This window comes from Scyliorhinus torazame, unplaced genomic scaffold, assembly GCF_047496885.1.
Source record: "Scyliorhinus torazame isolate Kashiwa2021f unplaced genomic scaffold, sScyTor2.1 scaffold_707, whole genome shotgun sequence".
NCBI lineage: Eukaryota > Metazoa > Chordata > Chondrichthyes > Carcharhiniformes > Scyliorhinidae > Scyliorhinus > Scyliorhinus torazame.
The window spans coordinates 92,437-109,639 of record NW_027308434.1 but is presented as its reverse complement, the minus strand read 5'-3'; the positions used below and the strand labels follow the sequence as shown (position 1 = coordinate 109,639).

General features: G+C 68.5%; 1 protein-coding gene across 1 annotated transcript in view; it reads left to right on the top strand.

Moving 5' to 3' along the window:
• Nucleotides 1-4,692: 4,692 nt before the first annotated feature.
• LOC140406606 (ubiquitin carboxyl-terminal hydrolase 11-like) overlaps nt 4,693-17,203 on the top strand; it is a gene marked incomplete at its 5' end in the record, with an annotated part of 95,524 nt that continues 83,013 nt past the window's right edge. Inside the window, one exon of the mRNA XM_072494603.1 lies at nt 4,693-4,787. Coding sequence (XP_072350704.1) covers nt 4,693-4,787 — 95 coding nt within the window. The remainder of the gene's footprint in view (nt 4,788-17,203) is intronic.

Below are 17,203 nucleotides of genomic sequence, written 5' to 3'. Positions count from 1 at the left end.
ATGTTCCTGATGGTGGGGGGAGTCCAGAACTAGGGGTCATGGTTTGAGGATAAGGGGTAAACCTTTTAGGACTGAGGTGAGGAGAAAATTTCTTCACCCAGAGAGCGGTGAATCTGTGGAATTCACTCCCACAGAAAGTAGTTGAGGGCCAAAACGTTTTGTAATTGCAGGAAGGAATTCGATACAGCTCTTGGGGGGCTAAAGGGAATCGAGGGATACGGGGGGAGGCGGGATCAGGGGATTGAACTTGATGGGCAGCCATGATAATGAATGGCGGAGCAGGCTCGAGGGGCCGAATGGCCCGCCTCCCTGCTTCTGTTTTCTCTTTGTTCTCTGTCTTTGTGCGTGTCTCTGTGCATGTCCCTGTGGCGTGTCTCAAGCATGTCTCTCTCTGCCTCTCCCTGCCTCTCTCTCGCTCTGTCTCTCCCTCGCTCTGTCTCTCCCTTGCTCTGTCTCTCCCTTGCTCTGTCTCTCCCTTGCTCTGTCTCTCCCTTGCTCTGTCCTCTCCCTTGCTCTGTCTCTCCCTCGCTCTGTCTCTCCCTCGCTCTGTCTCTCCCTCGCTCTGTCCTCTCCCTCGCTCTGTCTCTCCCTCGCTCTGTCTCTCCCTCGCTCTGTCTCTCCCTCGCTCTGTCTCTCCCTCGCTCTGTCTCTCCCTCGCTCTGTCCTCTCCCTCGCTCTGTCTCTCCCTCGCTCTGTCTCTCCCTCGCTCTGTCTCTCCCTCGCTCTGTCTCTCCCTCGCTCTGTCCTCTCCTCGCTCTGTCTCTCCCTCGCTCTGTCTCTCCCTCGCTCTGTCTCTCCCTCGCTCCTGTCTCTCCCTCGCTCTGTCCCTCTCCCATCGCTCTGTCTCTCCCTCGCTCTGTCTCTCCCTCGCTCTGTCTCTCCCTCGCTCTGTCTCTCCTCGCTCCGTCTCTCCCTCGCTCCGTCTCTCCCTCGCTCCGTCTCTCCCTCGCTCCGTCTCTCCCTCGCTCCGTCTCTCCCTCGCTCCGTCTCTCCCTCGCTCCGTCTCTCCCTCGCTCCGTCTCTCCCTCGCTCCGTCTCTCCCTCGCTCCGTCTCTCCCCCGCCCCGCATCTCCCCCGCCTCTCCCTCGCCCCGCCTCTCCCTCGCCCCGCCCTCTCCCTTGCCCCGCCTCTCCCTCGCCCCGCCTCTCCCTCGCCCCGCCTCCCCCTCGCCCCGCCTCCCCCCCTCGCCCCGCCTCTCCCTCGCCCCGCCTCCCCCTCGCCCCGCCTCCCCCTCGCCCCGCCTCCCCCTCGCCCCGCCTCCCCCTGCCCCGCCTCCCCCTCGCCCCGCCTCCCCCTCGCCCGCCTCCCCCTCGCCCCGCCTCCCCCCTCGCCCCGCCTCCCCTCGCCCCGCCTCCCCCTCGCCCCGCCTCCCCCTCGCCCCGCCTCCCCCTCGCCCCGCCTCCCCCTCGCCCCGGCCTCCCCCTCGCCCGCCTCCCCCTCGCCCCGCCTCCCCCTCGCCCCGCCTCCCCCTCGCCCCGCCTCCCCCTCGCCCCGCCCTCCCCCTCGCCCCGCTCCCCCTCGCCCCGCCTCCCCCTCGCCCCGCCTCCCCCTCGCCCCGCCTCCCCTCGCCCCGCCTCCCCCTCGCCCCGCTCCCCCTCGCCCCGCCTCCCCCTCGCCCCCGCCTCCCCCTCGCCCCGCCTCCCCCTCGCCCCGCCTCCCCCTGTCCCTCTCCCTCGCTCCCGTCTCTCCCTCGCTCCGTCTCTCCCTCGCTCCGTCTCCTCCCTCGCTCCGTCTCTCCCTCGCTCCGTCTCTCCCTCGCTCCGTCTCTCCCTCGCTCCGTCTCTCCCTCGCTCCGTCTCTCCCCCCGCCCCGCCTCTCCCCGCTCTCCTCGCCCCGCCTCTCCTCGCCCCGCCTCTCCCTCGCCCCGCCTCCCCTCGCCCGCCTCTCCCCCTCGCCCCGCCTCTCCCCCCTCGCCCCGCCTCCCCCTCAGCCCCGCCTCCCCCTCGCCCCGCCTCCCCCTCGCCCCGCCTCCCCCTCGCCCCGCCTCCCCCCTCGCCCCGCCTCCCCCTCGCCCCGCCTCCCCCTCGCCCCGCCTCCCCCTCGCCCCGCCTCCCCCTCGCCCCGCCTCCCCCTCGCCCCGCCTCCCCCTCGCCCCGCCTCCCCCTCGCCCCGCCTCCCCCTCGCCCCGCCTCCCCCTCGCCCCGCCTCCCCCTCGCCCCGCCTCCCCCTCGCCCCGCCTCCCCCTCGCCCCGCCTCCACCCTCGCCCCGCCTCCCCCCTCGCCCCGCCTCCCCCTCGCCCCGCCTCCCCCTCGCCCCGCCTCCCCCTCGCCCCGCCTCCCCCTGCCCCGCCTCCCCTCGCCCCGCCTCCCCTCCGCCTCCCCCTCGCCCCGCCCTCGCCCCCCTCCCTCGCCCCCCCCCTCGCCCCCCCCTCGCCCCCCCCTCGCCCCCCCTCGCCTCCCCCCTCGCCCCCCCCTCGCCTCCCCCTCGCCCTCGCCTCCCCCTCGCCCGCCACCCCCTCGCCCCGCCTCCCCCTCGCCCCGCCTCCCCTCGCCCCGCCTCCCCCTCGCCCCGCCTCCCCCTCGCCCCGCCTCCCCCTCGCCCCGCCTCCCCCTCGCCCCCGCCTCCCCCTCGCCCCGCCCTCCCCCCTCGCCCCCCTCGCCCTCGCCCCGCCTCGCCCTCGCCCCGCCTCGGCCCTCGGCCCTCGGCAGCCCCCCCCTCGCCCCGCCTCCCCCTCGCCCGGCCTCCCCCTCGCCCCGCCTCCCCCTCGCCCGCCTCCCCCTCGCCCCGCCTCCCCCTCGCCCCGCCTCCCCCTCAGCCCCGCCTCCCCCTCGCCCCGCCTCCCCCTCGCCCCGCCTCCCCCTCGCCCCGCCTCCCCCTCGCCCCGCCTCCCCCTCGCCCCGCCTCCCCCCCTCGCCCCGCCTCCCCCTCGCCCCGCCTCCCCCTCGCCCCGCCTCCCCCTCGCCCCGCCTCCCCCTCGCCCCGCCTCCCCCTCGCCCCGCCTCCCCCTGGCCCCGCCTCCCCCTGGCCCCGCCTCCCCCCTGGCCCCGCCTCCCCCCTGGCCCCGCCCTCCCCCTGGCCCCGCCTCCCCCTGGCCCCGCCTCCCCCTGGCCCCGCCTCCCCTGGCCCCGCCTCCCCCTGGCCCCGCCTCCCCCCGGCCCCGCCTCCCCCGGCCCCGCCTCCCCCGGCCCCGCCTCCCCCGGCCCCGCCTCCCCCTGGCCCCGCCTCCCCCTGGCCCCGCCTCCCCCTGGGCCCCGCCTCCCCCTGGCCCCGCCTCCCCCTGGCCCCGCCTCCCCCTGGCCCCGCCTCCCCCTGGCCCCGCCTCCTCCCCCTGGCCCCGCCTCCCCCTGGCCCCGCCTCCACCCCTGGCCCCGCCTCCCCCTGGCCCCGCCTCCCCCTGGCCCCGCCTCCCCCTGGCCCCGCCTCCCCCTGGCCCCGCCTCCCCCTGGCCCCGCCTCCCCCTGGCCCCGCCTCCCCCTGGCCCCGCCTCCCCCTGGCCCCGCCTCCCCCTGGCCCCGCCTCCCCCTGGCCCCGCCTCCCCCTGGCCCCGCCTCCCCCTGGCCCCGCCTCCCCCCTGGCCCGCCTCCCCCTGCCCCGCCTCCCCCTGGCCCCGCCTCCCCCTGGCCCCGCCTCCCCTGGCCCCGCCTCCCCCTGGCCCCGCCTCCCCCTGGCCCCCGCCTCCCCTGGCCCCGCCTCCCCCTGGCCCCCGGCCTCCCCCCTGGCCCCAGCCTCCCCCTGGCCCCGCCTCCCCCTGGCCCCCGCCTCCCCCTGGCCCCGCCTCCCCCTGGCCCCGCCTCCCCCTGGCCCCCCCCCCCGCCTCCCCCTGGCCCCGCCTCCCCCTGGCCCCCCCTCGCCCTGGCCCCCCCCCCTCGCCCTGCCTCCCCCTCGCCCCGCCTCCCCCTCGCCCCGCCTCCCCCTCGCCCCGCCTCCCCCTCGCCCCGCCTCCCCCTCGCCCCGCCTCCCCCTCGCCCCGCCTCCCCCTCGCCCCGCCTCCCCCCTCGCCCCGCCTCCCCCTCGCCCTCTCACCATCTCCCTCTCACCATCTCCCTCTCACCATCTCCCTCTTTCTCTCACCGTCTCCTTCTCTCTCTCACCGTCTCCTTCTCTCTCTCACCGTCTCCTTCTCTCTCTCACCGTCTCCTTCTCTCTCTCACCGTCTCCTTCTCTCTCTCACCGTCTCCCTCTCTGTCACTCTCACCATCTCTCTCACTCTCCCTCTCTGTCCCTCTCTGTCTGGCTCTCTCTCTGTCTTTGTGTTGCTTTCTCTCTCTCTCTCTCTCTGTCTGTCTGTCTGTCTCTCTCTCTCTCTCTCACCGTCTCTCTCTCTCTCCTAGCACAGAGTGGTTGTTCCGAAGGCTGGGAAACTCTGGGATCTTTACCTTGCCCTGTCCAAGCTGTCAGGAAATCCCTCCGGATAAGGTAGGCTGTGGAAACAGTGTGAGTGAGTGTGCCCGGGGTCACACCTCCAGTGACAGGCAGTGGTTGCGAGGGGCCGATGACCTTGATCGTGGCTTAACAACCCCACACAGGCCTGCCTGAGAGTCTGAAAGACACATCCTGCTTGCAGGGAACAGCTCGATGCCTCGCGCCCCGTCCTAACCCCTCATCTTACCCCCACCTCGCCGTGTGTGTCTGAAAGAGGCTGGGAGTTTCCGCTGAGCAGCGGGGGAGGGTGTCCGCTCTGGGTGGGGAATGTGTGTGGGGGGGGGTATTCCTGTCAATCTGAACCCTGTTTTCTGTTTTTTCTTCGTCAGTTACTCGCAGCCGATGTCTTCAATCATCGATTCTACAAGATCTTCCAGCGTGAAGACTTGTTGAGCTCAATCCTGGACCGCGACGATATCTTCGTGTGAGTGGAGCTGGCAGCCACCCCTCCAGATATTCGATCCCCGCTCCTCACCCCTCCTCTCTAACTGCTGACTCCAGCCCCCCTCCCTGCAAACTCTCTGCCGCTCTGTCCACAACCTCGGTTCACCCTGACCGCTGCCCCAGGCTGCAGAGTTCACCCTGACCGCTGCCCCAGGCTGCAGAGTTCACCCCTGACCGCTGCCCAGGCTGCAGAGTTCACCCTGACCGCTGCCCCGGGCTGCAGAGTTCACCCTGACCGCTGCCCCAGGCTGCAGAGTTCACCCTGACCGCTGCCCAGGCTGCAGAGTTCACCCTGACCGCTGCCCAGGCTGCAGAGTTCACCCTGACCGCTGCCCCAGGCTGCAGAGTTCACCCTGACCGCTGCCTGACCGCTGCCCCGGGCTGCAGAGTTCACCCTGACCGCTGCCCCAGGCTGCAGAGTTCACCCTGACCGCTGCCCGAGGCTGCAGAGTTCTCTCTGACCGCTGCCCAGGCTGCAGAGTTCATCCTGACTGCTGCCCCAGGCTGCAGAGTTCACCCTGACCGCTGCCCAGGCTGCAGAGTTCACCCTGACCGCTGCCCCAGGCTGCAGAGTTCACCCTGACCGCTGCCCCAGGCTGCAGAGTTCACCCTGACCGCTGCCCCAGGCTGCAGAGTTCACCCTGACCACTGCCCGAGGCTGCAGAGTTCTCTCTGACCGCTGCCCAGGCTGCAGAGTTCACCCTGACCGCTGCCCCAGGCTGCAGAGTTCACCCTGACCGCTGCCCAGGCTGCAGAGTTCTCTCTGACCGCTGCCCCAAGCTGCAGAGTTCTCTCTGACCGCTGCCCAGGCTGCAGAGTTCTCTCTGACCGCTGCCCCAGGCTGCAGAGTTCACCCTGACCGCTGCCCCAGGCTGCAGAGTTCTCTCTGACCGCTGCCCCAGGCTGCAGAGTTCACCCTGACCGCTGCCCCGGGCTGCAGAGTTCACACTGACCGCTGCCCAGGCTGCAGAGTTCACCCTGACCGCTGCCCCAGGCTGCAGAGTTCACCCTGACCGCTGCCCAGGCTGCAGAGTTCTCTCTGACCGCTGCCCAGGCTGCAGAGTTCTCTCTGACCGCTGCCCCAGGCTGCAGAGTTCTCTCTGACCGCTGCCCGAGACTGCAGAGTTCTCTCTGACCGCTGCCCAGGCTGCAGAGTTCTCTCTGACCGCTGCCCCAGGCTGCAGAGTTCTCTCTGAACACTGCCCGAGGCTGCGGAGTTCACCCTGACCGCTGCCTGACCGCTGCCCCAGGCTGCAGAGTTCACCCTGACCGCTGCCTGACCGCTGCCCGAGGCTGCAGAGTTCACCCTGACCGCTGCCCAGGCTGCAGAGTTCTCTCTGACCGCTGCCCCAGGCTGCAGAGTTCACCCTGACCGCTGCCCAGGCTGCAGAGTTCACCCTGACCGCTGCCCGAGGCTGCAGAGTTCACCCTGACCGCTGCCCAGGCTGCAGAGTTCTCTCTGACCGCTGCCCAGGCTGCAGAGTTCTCTCTGACCGCTGCCCCAGGCTGCAGAGTTCACCCTGACCGCTGCCCGAGACTGCAGAGTTCACCCTGACCGCTGCCCCAGGCGGCAGAGTTCACCCTGACCGCTGCCCAGGCTGCAGTGTTCACCCTCACCGCTGCCCAGGCTGCAGAGTTCACCCTGACCGCTGCCCAGGCTGCAGAGTTCACCCTGACCGCTGCCCCAGGCTGCAGAGTTCACCCTGACCGCTGCCCCAGGCTGCAGAGTTCACCCTGACCGCTGCCCCAGGCTGCAGAGTTCTCTCTGACCGCTGCCCCAGGCTGCAGAGTTCACCCTGACCGCTGCCCGAGGCTGCAGAGTTCTCTCTGACCGCTGCCCAGGCTGCAGAGTTCACCCTGACCGCTGCCCGAGGCTGCAGAGTTCTCTCTGACCGCTGCCCAGGCTGCAGAGTTCACCCTGACCGCTGCCCAGGCTGCAGAGTTCACCCTGACCGCTGCCCAGGCTGCAGAGTTCACCCTGACCGCTGCCCAGGCTGCAGAGTTCACCCTGACCGCTGCCCAGGCTGCAGAGTTCACCCTGACCGCTGCCCAGGCTGCAGAGTTCACCCTGACCGCTGCCCAGGCTGCAGAGTTCTCTCTGACCGCTGCCTGACCGCTGCCCGAGGCTGCAGAGTTCACCCTGACCGCTGCCCAGGCTGCAGAGTTCTCTCTGACCGCTGCCCCAGGCTGCAGAGTTCTCTCTGACCGCTGCCCAGGCTGCAGAGTTCACCCTGACCGCTGCCCAGGCTGCAGAGTTCTCTCTGACCGCTGCCTGACCGCTGCCCGAGGCTGCAGAGTTCACCCTGACCGCTGCCCAGGCTGCAGAGTTCCCTCTGACCGCTGCCCCAGGCTGCAGAGTTCTCTCTGACCGCTGCCCCAGGCTGCAGAGTTCTCTCTGACCGCTGCCCCAGGCTGCAGAGTTCACCCTGACCGCTGCCCCAGGCTGCAGAGTTCACCCTGACCGCTGCCTGACCGCTGCCCGAGGCTGCAGAGTTCACCCTGACCGCTGCCCAGGCTGCAGAGTTCTCTCTGACCGCTGCCCCAGGCTGCAGAGTTCACCCTGACCGCTGCCCCAGGCTGCAGAGTTCACCCTGACCGCTGCCCAGGCTGCAGAGTTCACCCTGACCGCTGCCCCAGGCTGCAGAGTTCTCTCTGACCGCTGCCCAGGCTGCAGAGTTCTCTCTGACCGCTGCCCCAGGCTGCAGAGTTCACCCTGACCGCTGCCCGAGGCTGCAGAGTTCACCCTGACCGCTGCCCCAGGCTGCAGAGTTCACCCTGACCGCTGCCCAGGCTGCAGAGTTCACCCTGACCGCTGCCCAGGCTGCAGAGTTCACCCTGACCGCTGCCCAGGCTGCAGAGTTCTCTCTGACCGCTGCCCCAGGCTGCAGAGTTCACCCTGACCGCTGCCCGAGGCTGCAGAGTTCACCCTGACCGCTGCCCAGGCTGCAGAGTTCTCTCTGACCGCTGCCCCAGGCTGCAGAGTTCACCCTGACCGCTGCCTGACCGCTGCCCCAAGCTGCAGAGTTCTCTCTGACCGCTGCCCAGGCTGCAGAGTTCTCTCTGACCGCTGCCCAGGCTGCAGAGTTCTCTCTGACCGCTGCCCCAAGCTGCAGAGTTCTCTCTGACCGCTGCCCCAGGCTGCAGAGTTCTCTCTGACCGCTGCCCAGGCTGCAGAGTTCTCTCTGACCGCTGCCCAGGCTGCAGAGTTCACCCTGACCGCTGCCCCGGGCTGCAGAGTTCACCCTGACCGCTGCCCCGGCTGCAGAGTTCTCTCTGACCGCTGCCCCAGGCTGCAGAGTTCACCCTGACCGCTGCCCAGGCTGCAGAGTTCTCTCTGACCGCTGCCCCAGGCTGCAGAGTTCACCCTGACCGCTGCCCAGGCTGCAGAGTTCTCTCTGACCGCTGCCCAGGCTGCAGAGTTCACCCTGACCGCTGCCCAGGCTGCAGAGTTCACCCTGACCGCTGCCTGACCACTGCCCCAGGCTGCAGAGTTCACCCTGACCGCTGCCCAGGCTGCAGAGTTCTCTCTGACCGCTGCCCCAGGCTGCAGAGTTCACCCTGACCGCTGCCCCAGGCTGCAGAGTTCACCCTGACCGCTGCCCCAGGCTGCACAATTCACCCTGACCGCTGCCCAGGCTGCAGAGTTCACCCTGACCGCTGCCCGAGGTTGCAGAGTTCACCCTGACCGCTGCCCCAGGCTGCAGAGTTCTCTCTGACCGCTGCCCCAGGCTGCAGAGTTCACCCTGACCGCTGCCCCAGGCTGCAGAGTTCACCCTGACCGCTGCCCCAGGCTGCAGAGTTCACCCTGACCGCTGCCCCAGGCTGCAGAGTTCTCTCTGACCGCTGCCCCAGGCTGCAGAGTTCACCCTGACCGCTGCCCGAGGCTGCAGAGTTCTCTCTGACCGCTGCCCAGGCTGCAGAGTTCACCCTGACCGCTGCCCGAGGCTGCAGAGTTCTCTCTGACCGCTGCCCAGGCTGCAGAGTTCACCCTGACCGCTGCCCAGGCTGCAGAGTTCACCCTGACCGCTGCCCAGGCTGCAGAGTTCACCCTGACCGCTGCCCAGGCTGCAGAGTTCACCCTGACCGCTGCCCAGGCTGCAGAGTTCACCCTGACCGCTGCCCAGGCTGCAGAGTTCACCCTGACCGCTGCCCAGGCTGCAGAGTTCTCTCTGACCGCTGCCTGACCGCTGCCCGAGGCTGCAGAGTTCACCCTGACCGCTGCCCAGGCTGCAGAGTTCTCTCTGACCGCTGCCCCAGGCTGCAGAGTTCTCTCTGACCGCTGCCCAGGCTGCAGAGTTCACCCTGACCGCTGCCCAGGCTGCAGAGTTCTCTCTGACCGCTGCCCGAGGCTGCAGAGTTCACCCTGACCGCTGCCCAGGCTGCAGAGTTCCCTCTGACCGCTGCCCCAGGCTGCAGAGTTCTCTCTGACCGCTGCCCCAGGCTGCAGAGTTCTCTCTGACCGCTGCCCCAGGCTGCAGAGTTCACCCTGACCGCTGCCCCAGGCTGCAGAGTTCACCCTGACCGCTGCCTGACCGCTGCCCGAGGCTGCAGAGTTCACCCTGACCGCTGCCCAGGCTGCAGAGTTCTCTCTGACCGCTGCCCCAGGCTGCAGAGTTCACCCTGACCGCTGCCCCAGGCTGCAGAGTTCACCCTGACCGCTGCCCAGGCTGCAGAGTTCACCCTGACCGCTGCCCCAGGCTGCAGAGTTCTCTCTGACCGCTGCCCAGGCTGCAGAGTTCTCTCTGACCGCTGCCCCAGGCTGCAGAGTTCACCCTGACCGCTGCCCGAGGCTGCAGAGTTCACCCTGACCGCTGCCCCAGGCTGCAGAGTTCACCCTGACCGCTGCCCAGGCTGCAGAGTTCACCCTGACCGCTGCCCAGGCTGCAGAGTTCACCCTGACCGCTGCCCAGGCTGCAGAGTTCTCTCTGACCGCTGCCCCAGGCTGCAGAGTTCACCCTGACCGCTGCCCGAGGCTGCAGAGTTCACCCTGACCGCTGCCCAGGCTGCAGAGTTCTCTCTGACCGCTGCCCCAGGCTGCAGAGTTCACCCTGACCTCTGCCTGACCGCTGCCCCAAGCTGCAGAGTTCTCTCTGACCGCTGCCCAGGCTGCAGAGTTCTCTCTGACCGCTGCCCAGGCTGCAGAGTTCTCTCTGACCGCTGCCCCAAGCTGCAGAGTTCTCTCTGACCGCTGCCCCAGGCTGCAGAGTTCTCTCTGACCGCTGCCCAGGCTGCAGAGTTCTCTCTGACCGCTGCCCAGGCTGCAGAGTTCACCCTGACCGCTGCCCCGGGCTGCAGAGTTCACCCTGACCGCTGCCCCGGCTGCAGAGTTCTCTCTGACCGCTGCCCCAGGCTGCAGAGTTCACCCTGACCGCTGCCCAGGCTGCAGAGTTCTCTCTGACCGCTGCCCCAGGCTGCAGAGTTCACCCTGACCGCTGCCCAGGCTGCAGAGTTCTCTCTGACCGCTGCCCAGGCTGCAGAGTTCACCCTGACCGCTGCCCAGGCTGCAGAGTTCACCCTGACCGCTGCCTGACCACTGCCCCAGGCTGCAGAGTTCACCCTGACCGCTGCCCAGGCTGCAGAGTTCTCTCTGACCGCTGCCCCAGGCTGCAGAGTTCACCCTGACCGCTGCCCCAGGCTGCAGAGTTCACCCTGACCGCTGCCCCAGGCTGCACAATTCACCCTGACCGCTGCCCAGGCTGCAGAGTTCACCCTGACCGCTGCCCGAGGTTGCAGAGTTCACCCTGACCGCTGCCCCAGGCTGCAGAGTTCTCTCTGACCGCTGCCCCAGGCTGCAGAGTTCACCCTGACCGCTGCCCAGGCTGCAGAGTTCTCTCTGACCGCTGCCCCAGGCTGCAGAGTTCACCCTGACCGCTGCCCCAGGCTGCAGAGTTCACCCTGACCGCTGCCCCAGGCTGCAGAGTTCTCTCTGACCGCTGCCCCAGGCTGCAGAGTTCTCTCTGACCGCTGCCCGAGACTGCAGAGTTCACCCTGACCGCTGCCCCGGGCTGCAGAGTTCACCCTGACCGCTGCCCCGGGCTGCAGAGTTCACCCTGACCGCTGCCCGAGGCTGCAGAGTTCACCCTGACCGCTGCCCAGGCTGCAGAGTTCACCCTGACCGCTGCCCGAGGCTGCAGAGTTCACCCTGACCGCTGCCCAGGCTGCAGAGTTCACCCTGACCGCTGCCCCGGGCTGCAGAGTTCACCCTGACCGCTGCCCGAGGCTGCAGAGTTCACCCTGACCGCTGCCCCAGGCTGCAGAGTTCTCTCTGAACACTGCCCGAGGCTGCAGAGTTCACCCTGACCGCTGCCCGAGGCTGCAGAGTTCACCCTGACCGCTGCCCGAGGCTGCAGAGTTCACCCTGACCGCTGCCCAGGCTGCAGAGTTCACCCTGACCGCTGTCCGAGGCTGCAGAGTTCACCCTGACCGCTGCCCAGGCTGCAGAGTTCACCCTGACCGCTGCGCCAGGCTGCAGAGTTCTCTCTGACCGCTGCCCCAGGCTGCAGAGTTCACCCTGACCGCTGCCCAGGCTGCAGAGTTCACCCTGACCGCTGTCCGAGGCTGCAGAGTTCACCCTGACCGCTGCCCAGGCTGCAGAGTTCACCCTGACCGCTGTCCGAGGCTGCAGAGTTCACCCTGACCGCTGTCCGAGGCTGCAGAGTTCTCTCTGAACACTGCCCGAGGCTGCGGAGTTCACCCTGACCGCTGCCTGACCGCTGCCCCAGGCTGCAGAGTTCTCTCTGAACACTGCCCGAGGCTGCAGAGTTCACCCTGACCGCTGCCCCAGGCTGCAGAGTTCTCTCTGAACACTGCCCGAGGCTGCAGAGTTCACCCTGACCGCTGCCTGACCGCTGCCCGAGGCTGCAGAGTTCACCCTGACCGCTGCCCAGGCTGCAGAGTTCTCTCTGACCGCTGCCCCAGGCTGCAGAGTTCACCCTGACCGCTGCCCAGGCTGCAGAGTTCACCCTGACCGCTGCCCGAGGCTGCAGAGTTCACCCTGACCGCTGCCCAGGCTGCAGAGTTCTCTCTGACCGCTGCCCAGGCTGCAGAGTTCTCTCTGACCGCTGCCCCAGGCTGCAGAGTTCTCTCTGACCGCTGCCCCAGGCTGCAGAGTTCACCCTGACCGCTGCCCGAGACTGCAGAGTTCACCCTGACCGCTGCCCGAGACTGCAGAGTTCACCCTGACCGCTGCCCCAGGCGGCAGAGTTCACCCTGACCACTGCCCAGGCTGCAGTGTTCACCCTCACCGCTGCCCAGGCTGCAGAGTTCACCCTGACCGCTGCCCAGGCTGCAGAGTTCACCCTGACCGCTGCCCCAGGCTGCAGAGTTCACCCTGACCGCTGTCCCAGGCTGCAGAGTTCTCTCTGACCGCTGCCCCAGGCTGCAGAGTTCACCCTGACCGCTGCCCGAGGCTGCAGAGTTCTCTCTGACCGCTGCCCAGGCTGCAGAGTTCACCCTGACCGCTGCCCGAGGCTGCAGAGTTCTCTCTGACCGCTGCCCAGGCTGCAGAGTTCACCCTGACCGCTGCCCAGGCTGCAGAGTTCACCCTGACCGCTGCCCAGGCTGCAGAGTTCACCCTGACCGCTGCCCAGGCTGCAGAGTTCACCCTGACCGCTGCCCAGGCTGCAGAGTTCACCCTGACCGCTGCCCAGGCTGCAGAGTTCTCTCTGACCGCTGCCTGACCGCTGCCCGAGGCTGCAGAGTTCACCCTGACCGCTGCCCAGGCTGCAGAGTTCTCTCTGACCGCTGCCCCAGGCTGCAGAGTTCTCTCTGACCGCTGCCCCAGGCTGCAGAGTTCTCTCTGACCGCTGCCCCAGGCTGCAGAGTTCACCCTGACCGCTGCCCGAGGCTGCAGAGTTCTCTCTGACCGCTGCCTGACCGCTGCCCCAGGCTGCAGAGTTCACCCTGACCGCTGCCCCAGGCTGCAGAGTTCACCCTGACCGCTGCCCAGGCTGCAGAGTTCACCCTGACCGCTGCCCCAGGCTGCAGAGTTCACCCTGACCGCTGCCCCAGGCTGCAGAGTTCTCTCTGACCGCTGCCTGACCGCTGCCCGAGGCTGCAGAGTTCTCTCTGACCGCTGCCTGACCGCTGCCCCAGGCTGCAGAGTTCACCCTGACCGCTGCCCCAGGCTGCAGAGTTCACCCTGACCGCTGCCCAGGCTGCAGAGTTCACCCTGACCGCTGCCCCAGGCTGCAGAGTTCTCTCTGACCGCTGCCCAGGCTGCAGAGTTCTCTCTGACCGCTGCCCCAGGCTGCAGAGTTCACCCTGACCGCTGCCCGAGGCTGCAGAGTTCACCCTGACCGCTGCCCCAGGCTGCAGAGTTCACCCTGACCGCTGCCCCAGGCTGCAGAGTTCACCCTGACCGCTGCCCAGGCTGCAGAGTTCACCCTGACCGCTGCCCAGGCTGCAGAGTTCTCTCTGACCGCTGCCCCAGGCTGCAGAGTTCACCCTGACCGCTGCCCGAGGCTGCAGAGTTCACCCTGACCGCTGCCCAGGCTGCAGAGTTCTCTCTGACCGCTGCCCCAGGCTGCAGAGTTCACCCTGACCGCTGCCTGACCGCTGCCCCAAGCTGCAGAGTTCTCTCTGACCGCTGCCCAGGCTGCAGAGTTCTCTCTGACCGCTGCCCAGGCTGCAGAGTTCTCTCTGACCGCTGCCCCAAGCTGCAGAGTTCTCTCTGACCGCTGCCCCAGGCTGCAGAGTTCACCCTGACCGCTGCCCAGGCTGCAGAGTTCTCTCTGACCGCTGCCCAGGCTGCAGAGTTCACCCTGACCGCTGCCCCGGGCTGCAGAGTTCACCCTGACCGCTGCCCCGGCTGCAGAGTTCTCTCTGACCGCTGCCCCAGGCTGCAGAGTTCACCCTGACCGCTGCCCAGGCTGCAGAGTTCTCTCTGACCGCTGCCCCAGGCTGCAGAGTTCACCCTGACCGCTGCCCAGGCTGCAGAGTTCTCTCTGACCGCTGCCCAGGCTGCAGAGTTCACCCTGACCGCTGCCCAGGCTGCAGAGTTCACCCTGACCGCTGCCTGACCACTGCCCCAGGCTGCAGAGTGCACCCTGACCGCTGCCCAGGCTGCAGAGTTCACCCTGACCGCTGCCCCAGGCTGCAGAGTTCACCCTGACCGCTGCCCGAGGTTGCAGAGTTCACCCTGACCGCTGCCCCAGGCTGCAGAGTTCTCTCTGACCGCTGCCCCAGGCTGCAGAGTTCACCCTGACCGCTGCCCCAGGCTGCAGAGTTCACCCTGACCGCTGCCCCAGGCTGCACAATTCACCCTGACCGCTGCCCAGGCTGCAGAGTTCACCCTGACCGCTGCCCGAGGTTGCAGAGTTCACCCTGACCGCTGCCCCAGGCTGCAGAGTTCTCTCTGACCGCTGCCCCAGGCTGCAGAGTTCACCCTGACCGCTGCCCCAGGCTGCAGAGTTCACCCTGACCGCTGCCCCAGGCTGCAGAGTTCACCCTGACCGCTGCCCCAGGCTGCAGAGTTCACCCTGACCGCTGCCCGAGGCTGCAGAGTTCACCCTGACCGCTGCCTGACCGCTGCCCCAAGCTGCAGAGTTCTCTCTGACCGCTGCCCGAGGCTGCAGAGTTCTCTCTGACCGCTGCCCAGGCTGCAGAGTTCACCCTGACCGCTGCCCGAGGCTGCAGAGTTCACCCTGACCGCTGCCTGACCGCTGCCCCAAGCTGCAGAGTTCTCTCTGACCGCTGCCCGAGGCTGCAGAGTTCTCTCTGACCGCTGCCCCAAGCTGCAGAGTTCTCTCTGACCGCTGCCCCAGGCTGCAGAGTTCACCCTGACCGCTGCCCCGGCTGCAGAGTTCTCTCTGACCGCTGCCCCAGGCTGCAGAGTTCTCTCTGACCGCTGCCCCAGGCTGCAGAGTTCACCCTGACCGCTGCCTGACCACTGCCCCAGGCTGCAGAGTTCACCCTGACCGCTGCCCAGGCTGCAGAGTTCTCTCTGACCGCTGCCCAGGCTGCAGAGTTCACCCTGACCGCTGCCCCAGGCTGCAGAGTTCACCCTGACCGCTGCCCAGGCTGCAGAGTTCACCCTGACCGCTGCCCCAGGCTGCAGAGTTCACCCTGACCGCTGCCCAGGCTGCAGAGTTCTCTCTGACCGCTGCCCCAGGCTGCAGAGTTCACCCTGACCGCTGCCTGAGGCTGCAGAGTTCACCCTGACCGCTGCCCGAGGCTGCAGAGTTCACCCTGACCGCTGCCCCAGGCTGCAGAGTTCACCCTGACCGCTGCCTGACCGCTGCCCGAGGCTGCAGAGTTCACCCTGACCTCTGCCCAGGCTGCAGAGTTCACCCTGACCTCTGCCCAGGCCTCAGAGTTCACCCTGACCGCTGCCCAGGCTGCAGAGTTCTCTCTGACCGCTGCCCCAGGCTGCAGAGTTCACCCTGACCGCTGCCCCAGGCTGCAGAGTTCACCCTGACCGCTGCCTGACCGCTGCCCCAAGCTGCAGAGTTCTCTCTGACCGCTGCCCGAGGCTGCAGAGTTCACCCTGACCGCTGCCCAGGCTGCAGAGTTCTCTCTGACCGCTGCCCCAAGCTGCAGAGTTCTCTCTGGCCGCTGCCCAGGCTGCAGAGTTCTCTCTGACCGCTGCCCCGGGCTGCAGAGTTCTCTCTGACCGCTGCCCAGGCTGCAGAGTTCACCCTGACCGCTGCCTGACCGCTGCCCGAGGCTGCAGAGTTCACCCTGACCGCTGCCCCAGGCTGCAGAGTTCACCCTGACCGCTGCCCCAGGCTGCAGAGTTCACCCTGACCGCTGCCCCAGGCTGCAGAGTTCACCCTGACCGCTGCCCGAGGCTGCAGAGTTCACCCTGACCGCTGCCCCAGGCTGCAGAGTTCACCCTGACCGCTGCCCCAGGCTGCAGAGTTCACCCTGACCGCTGCCTGACCGCTGCCCGAGGCTGCAGAGTTCACCCTGACCTCTGCCCAGGCTGCAGAGTTCACCCTGACCGCTGCCCAGGCTGCAGAGTTCTCTCTGACCGCTGCCCCAGGCTGCAGAGTTCACCCTGACCGCTGCCCAGGCTGCAGAGTTCTCTCTGACCGCTGCCCCAGGCTGCAGAGTTCTCTCTGACCGCTGCCCCAGGCTGCAGAGTTCACCCTGACCGCTGCCTGACCGCTGCCCCAAGCTGCAGAGTTCTCTCTGACCGCTGCCCGAGGCTGCAGAGTTCACCCTGACCGCTGCCCAGGCTGCAGAGTTCTCTCTGACCGCTGCCCAGGCTGCAGAGTTCACCCTGACCGCTGCCCGAGGCTGCAGAGTTCACCCTGACCGCTGCCCCAGGCTGCAGAGTTCACCCTGACCGCTGCCCCAGGCTGCAGAGTTCACCCTGACCGCTGCCCTGGCTGCAGAGTTCATCCTGACCGCTGCCCCAGGCTGCAGAGTTCATCCTGACCGCTGCCCCAGGCTGCAGAGTTCATCCTGACCGCTGCCCCAGGCTGCAGAGTTCACCCTGACCGCTGCCCCAGGCTGCAGAGTTCACCCTGACCGCTGCCCCAGGCTGCAGAGTTCACCCTGACCGCTGCCCAGGCTGCAGAGTTCACCCTGACCGCTGCCCCAGGCTGCAGAGTTCACCCTGACCGCTGCCCCAGGCTGCAGAGTTCACCCTGACCGCTGCCCCAGGCTGCAGAGTTCACCCTGACCGCTGCCCGAGGCTGCAGAGTTCACCCTGACCGCTGCCCAGGCTGCAGAGTTGATCCTGACCGCTGCCCGAGGCTGCAGAGTTCACCCTGACCGCTGCCCAGGCTGCAGAGTTCATCCTGACCGCTGCCCCAGGCTGCAGAGTTCACCCTGACCGCTGCTGAAGGCTGCAGAGTTCACCCTGACCGCTACCCCAGGCTGCAGAGTTCACCCTGACCGCTGCCCCAGGCTGCAGAGTTCACCCTGACCGCTGCCCCAGGCTGCAGAGTTCACCCTGACCGCTGCCCCAGGCTGCACAATTCACCCTGACCGCTGACCGAGGCTGCAGAGTTCACCCTGACCGCTGCCCAGGCTGCAGAGTTCTCTCTGACCGCTGCCCCAGGCTGCAGAGTTCACCCTGACCGCTGCCCAGGCTGCAGAGTTCACCCTGACCGCTGCCCCAGGCTGCAGAGTTCACCCTGACCGCTACCCAGGCTGCAGAGTTCTCTCTGACCGCTGCCCCAGGCTGCAGAGTTCACCCTGACCGCTGCCCCAGGCTGCAGAGTTCACCCTGACCGCTGCCTGACCGCTGCCCCAGGCTGCAGAGTTCACCCTGACCGCTGCCCCAGGCTGCAGAGTTCACCCTGACCGCTGCCCCAGGCTGCAGAGTTCACCCTGACCGCTGCCCCAGGCTGCAGAGTTCACCCTGACCGCTGCCCCAGGCTGCAGAGTTCTCTCTGACCGCTGCCCAGGCTGCAGAGTTCACCCTGACCGCTGCCCCAGGCTGCA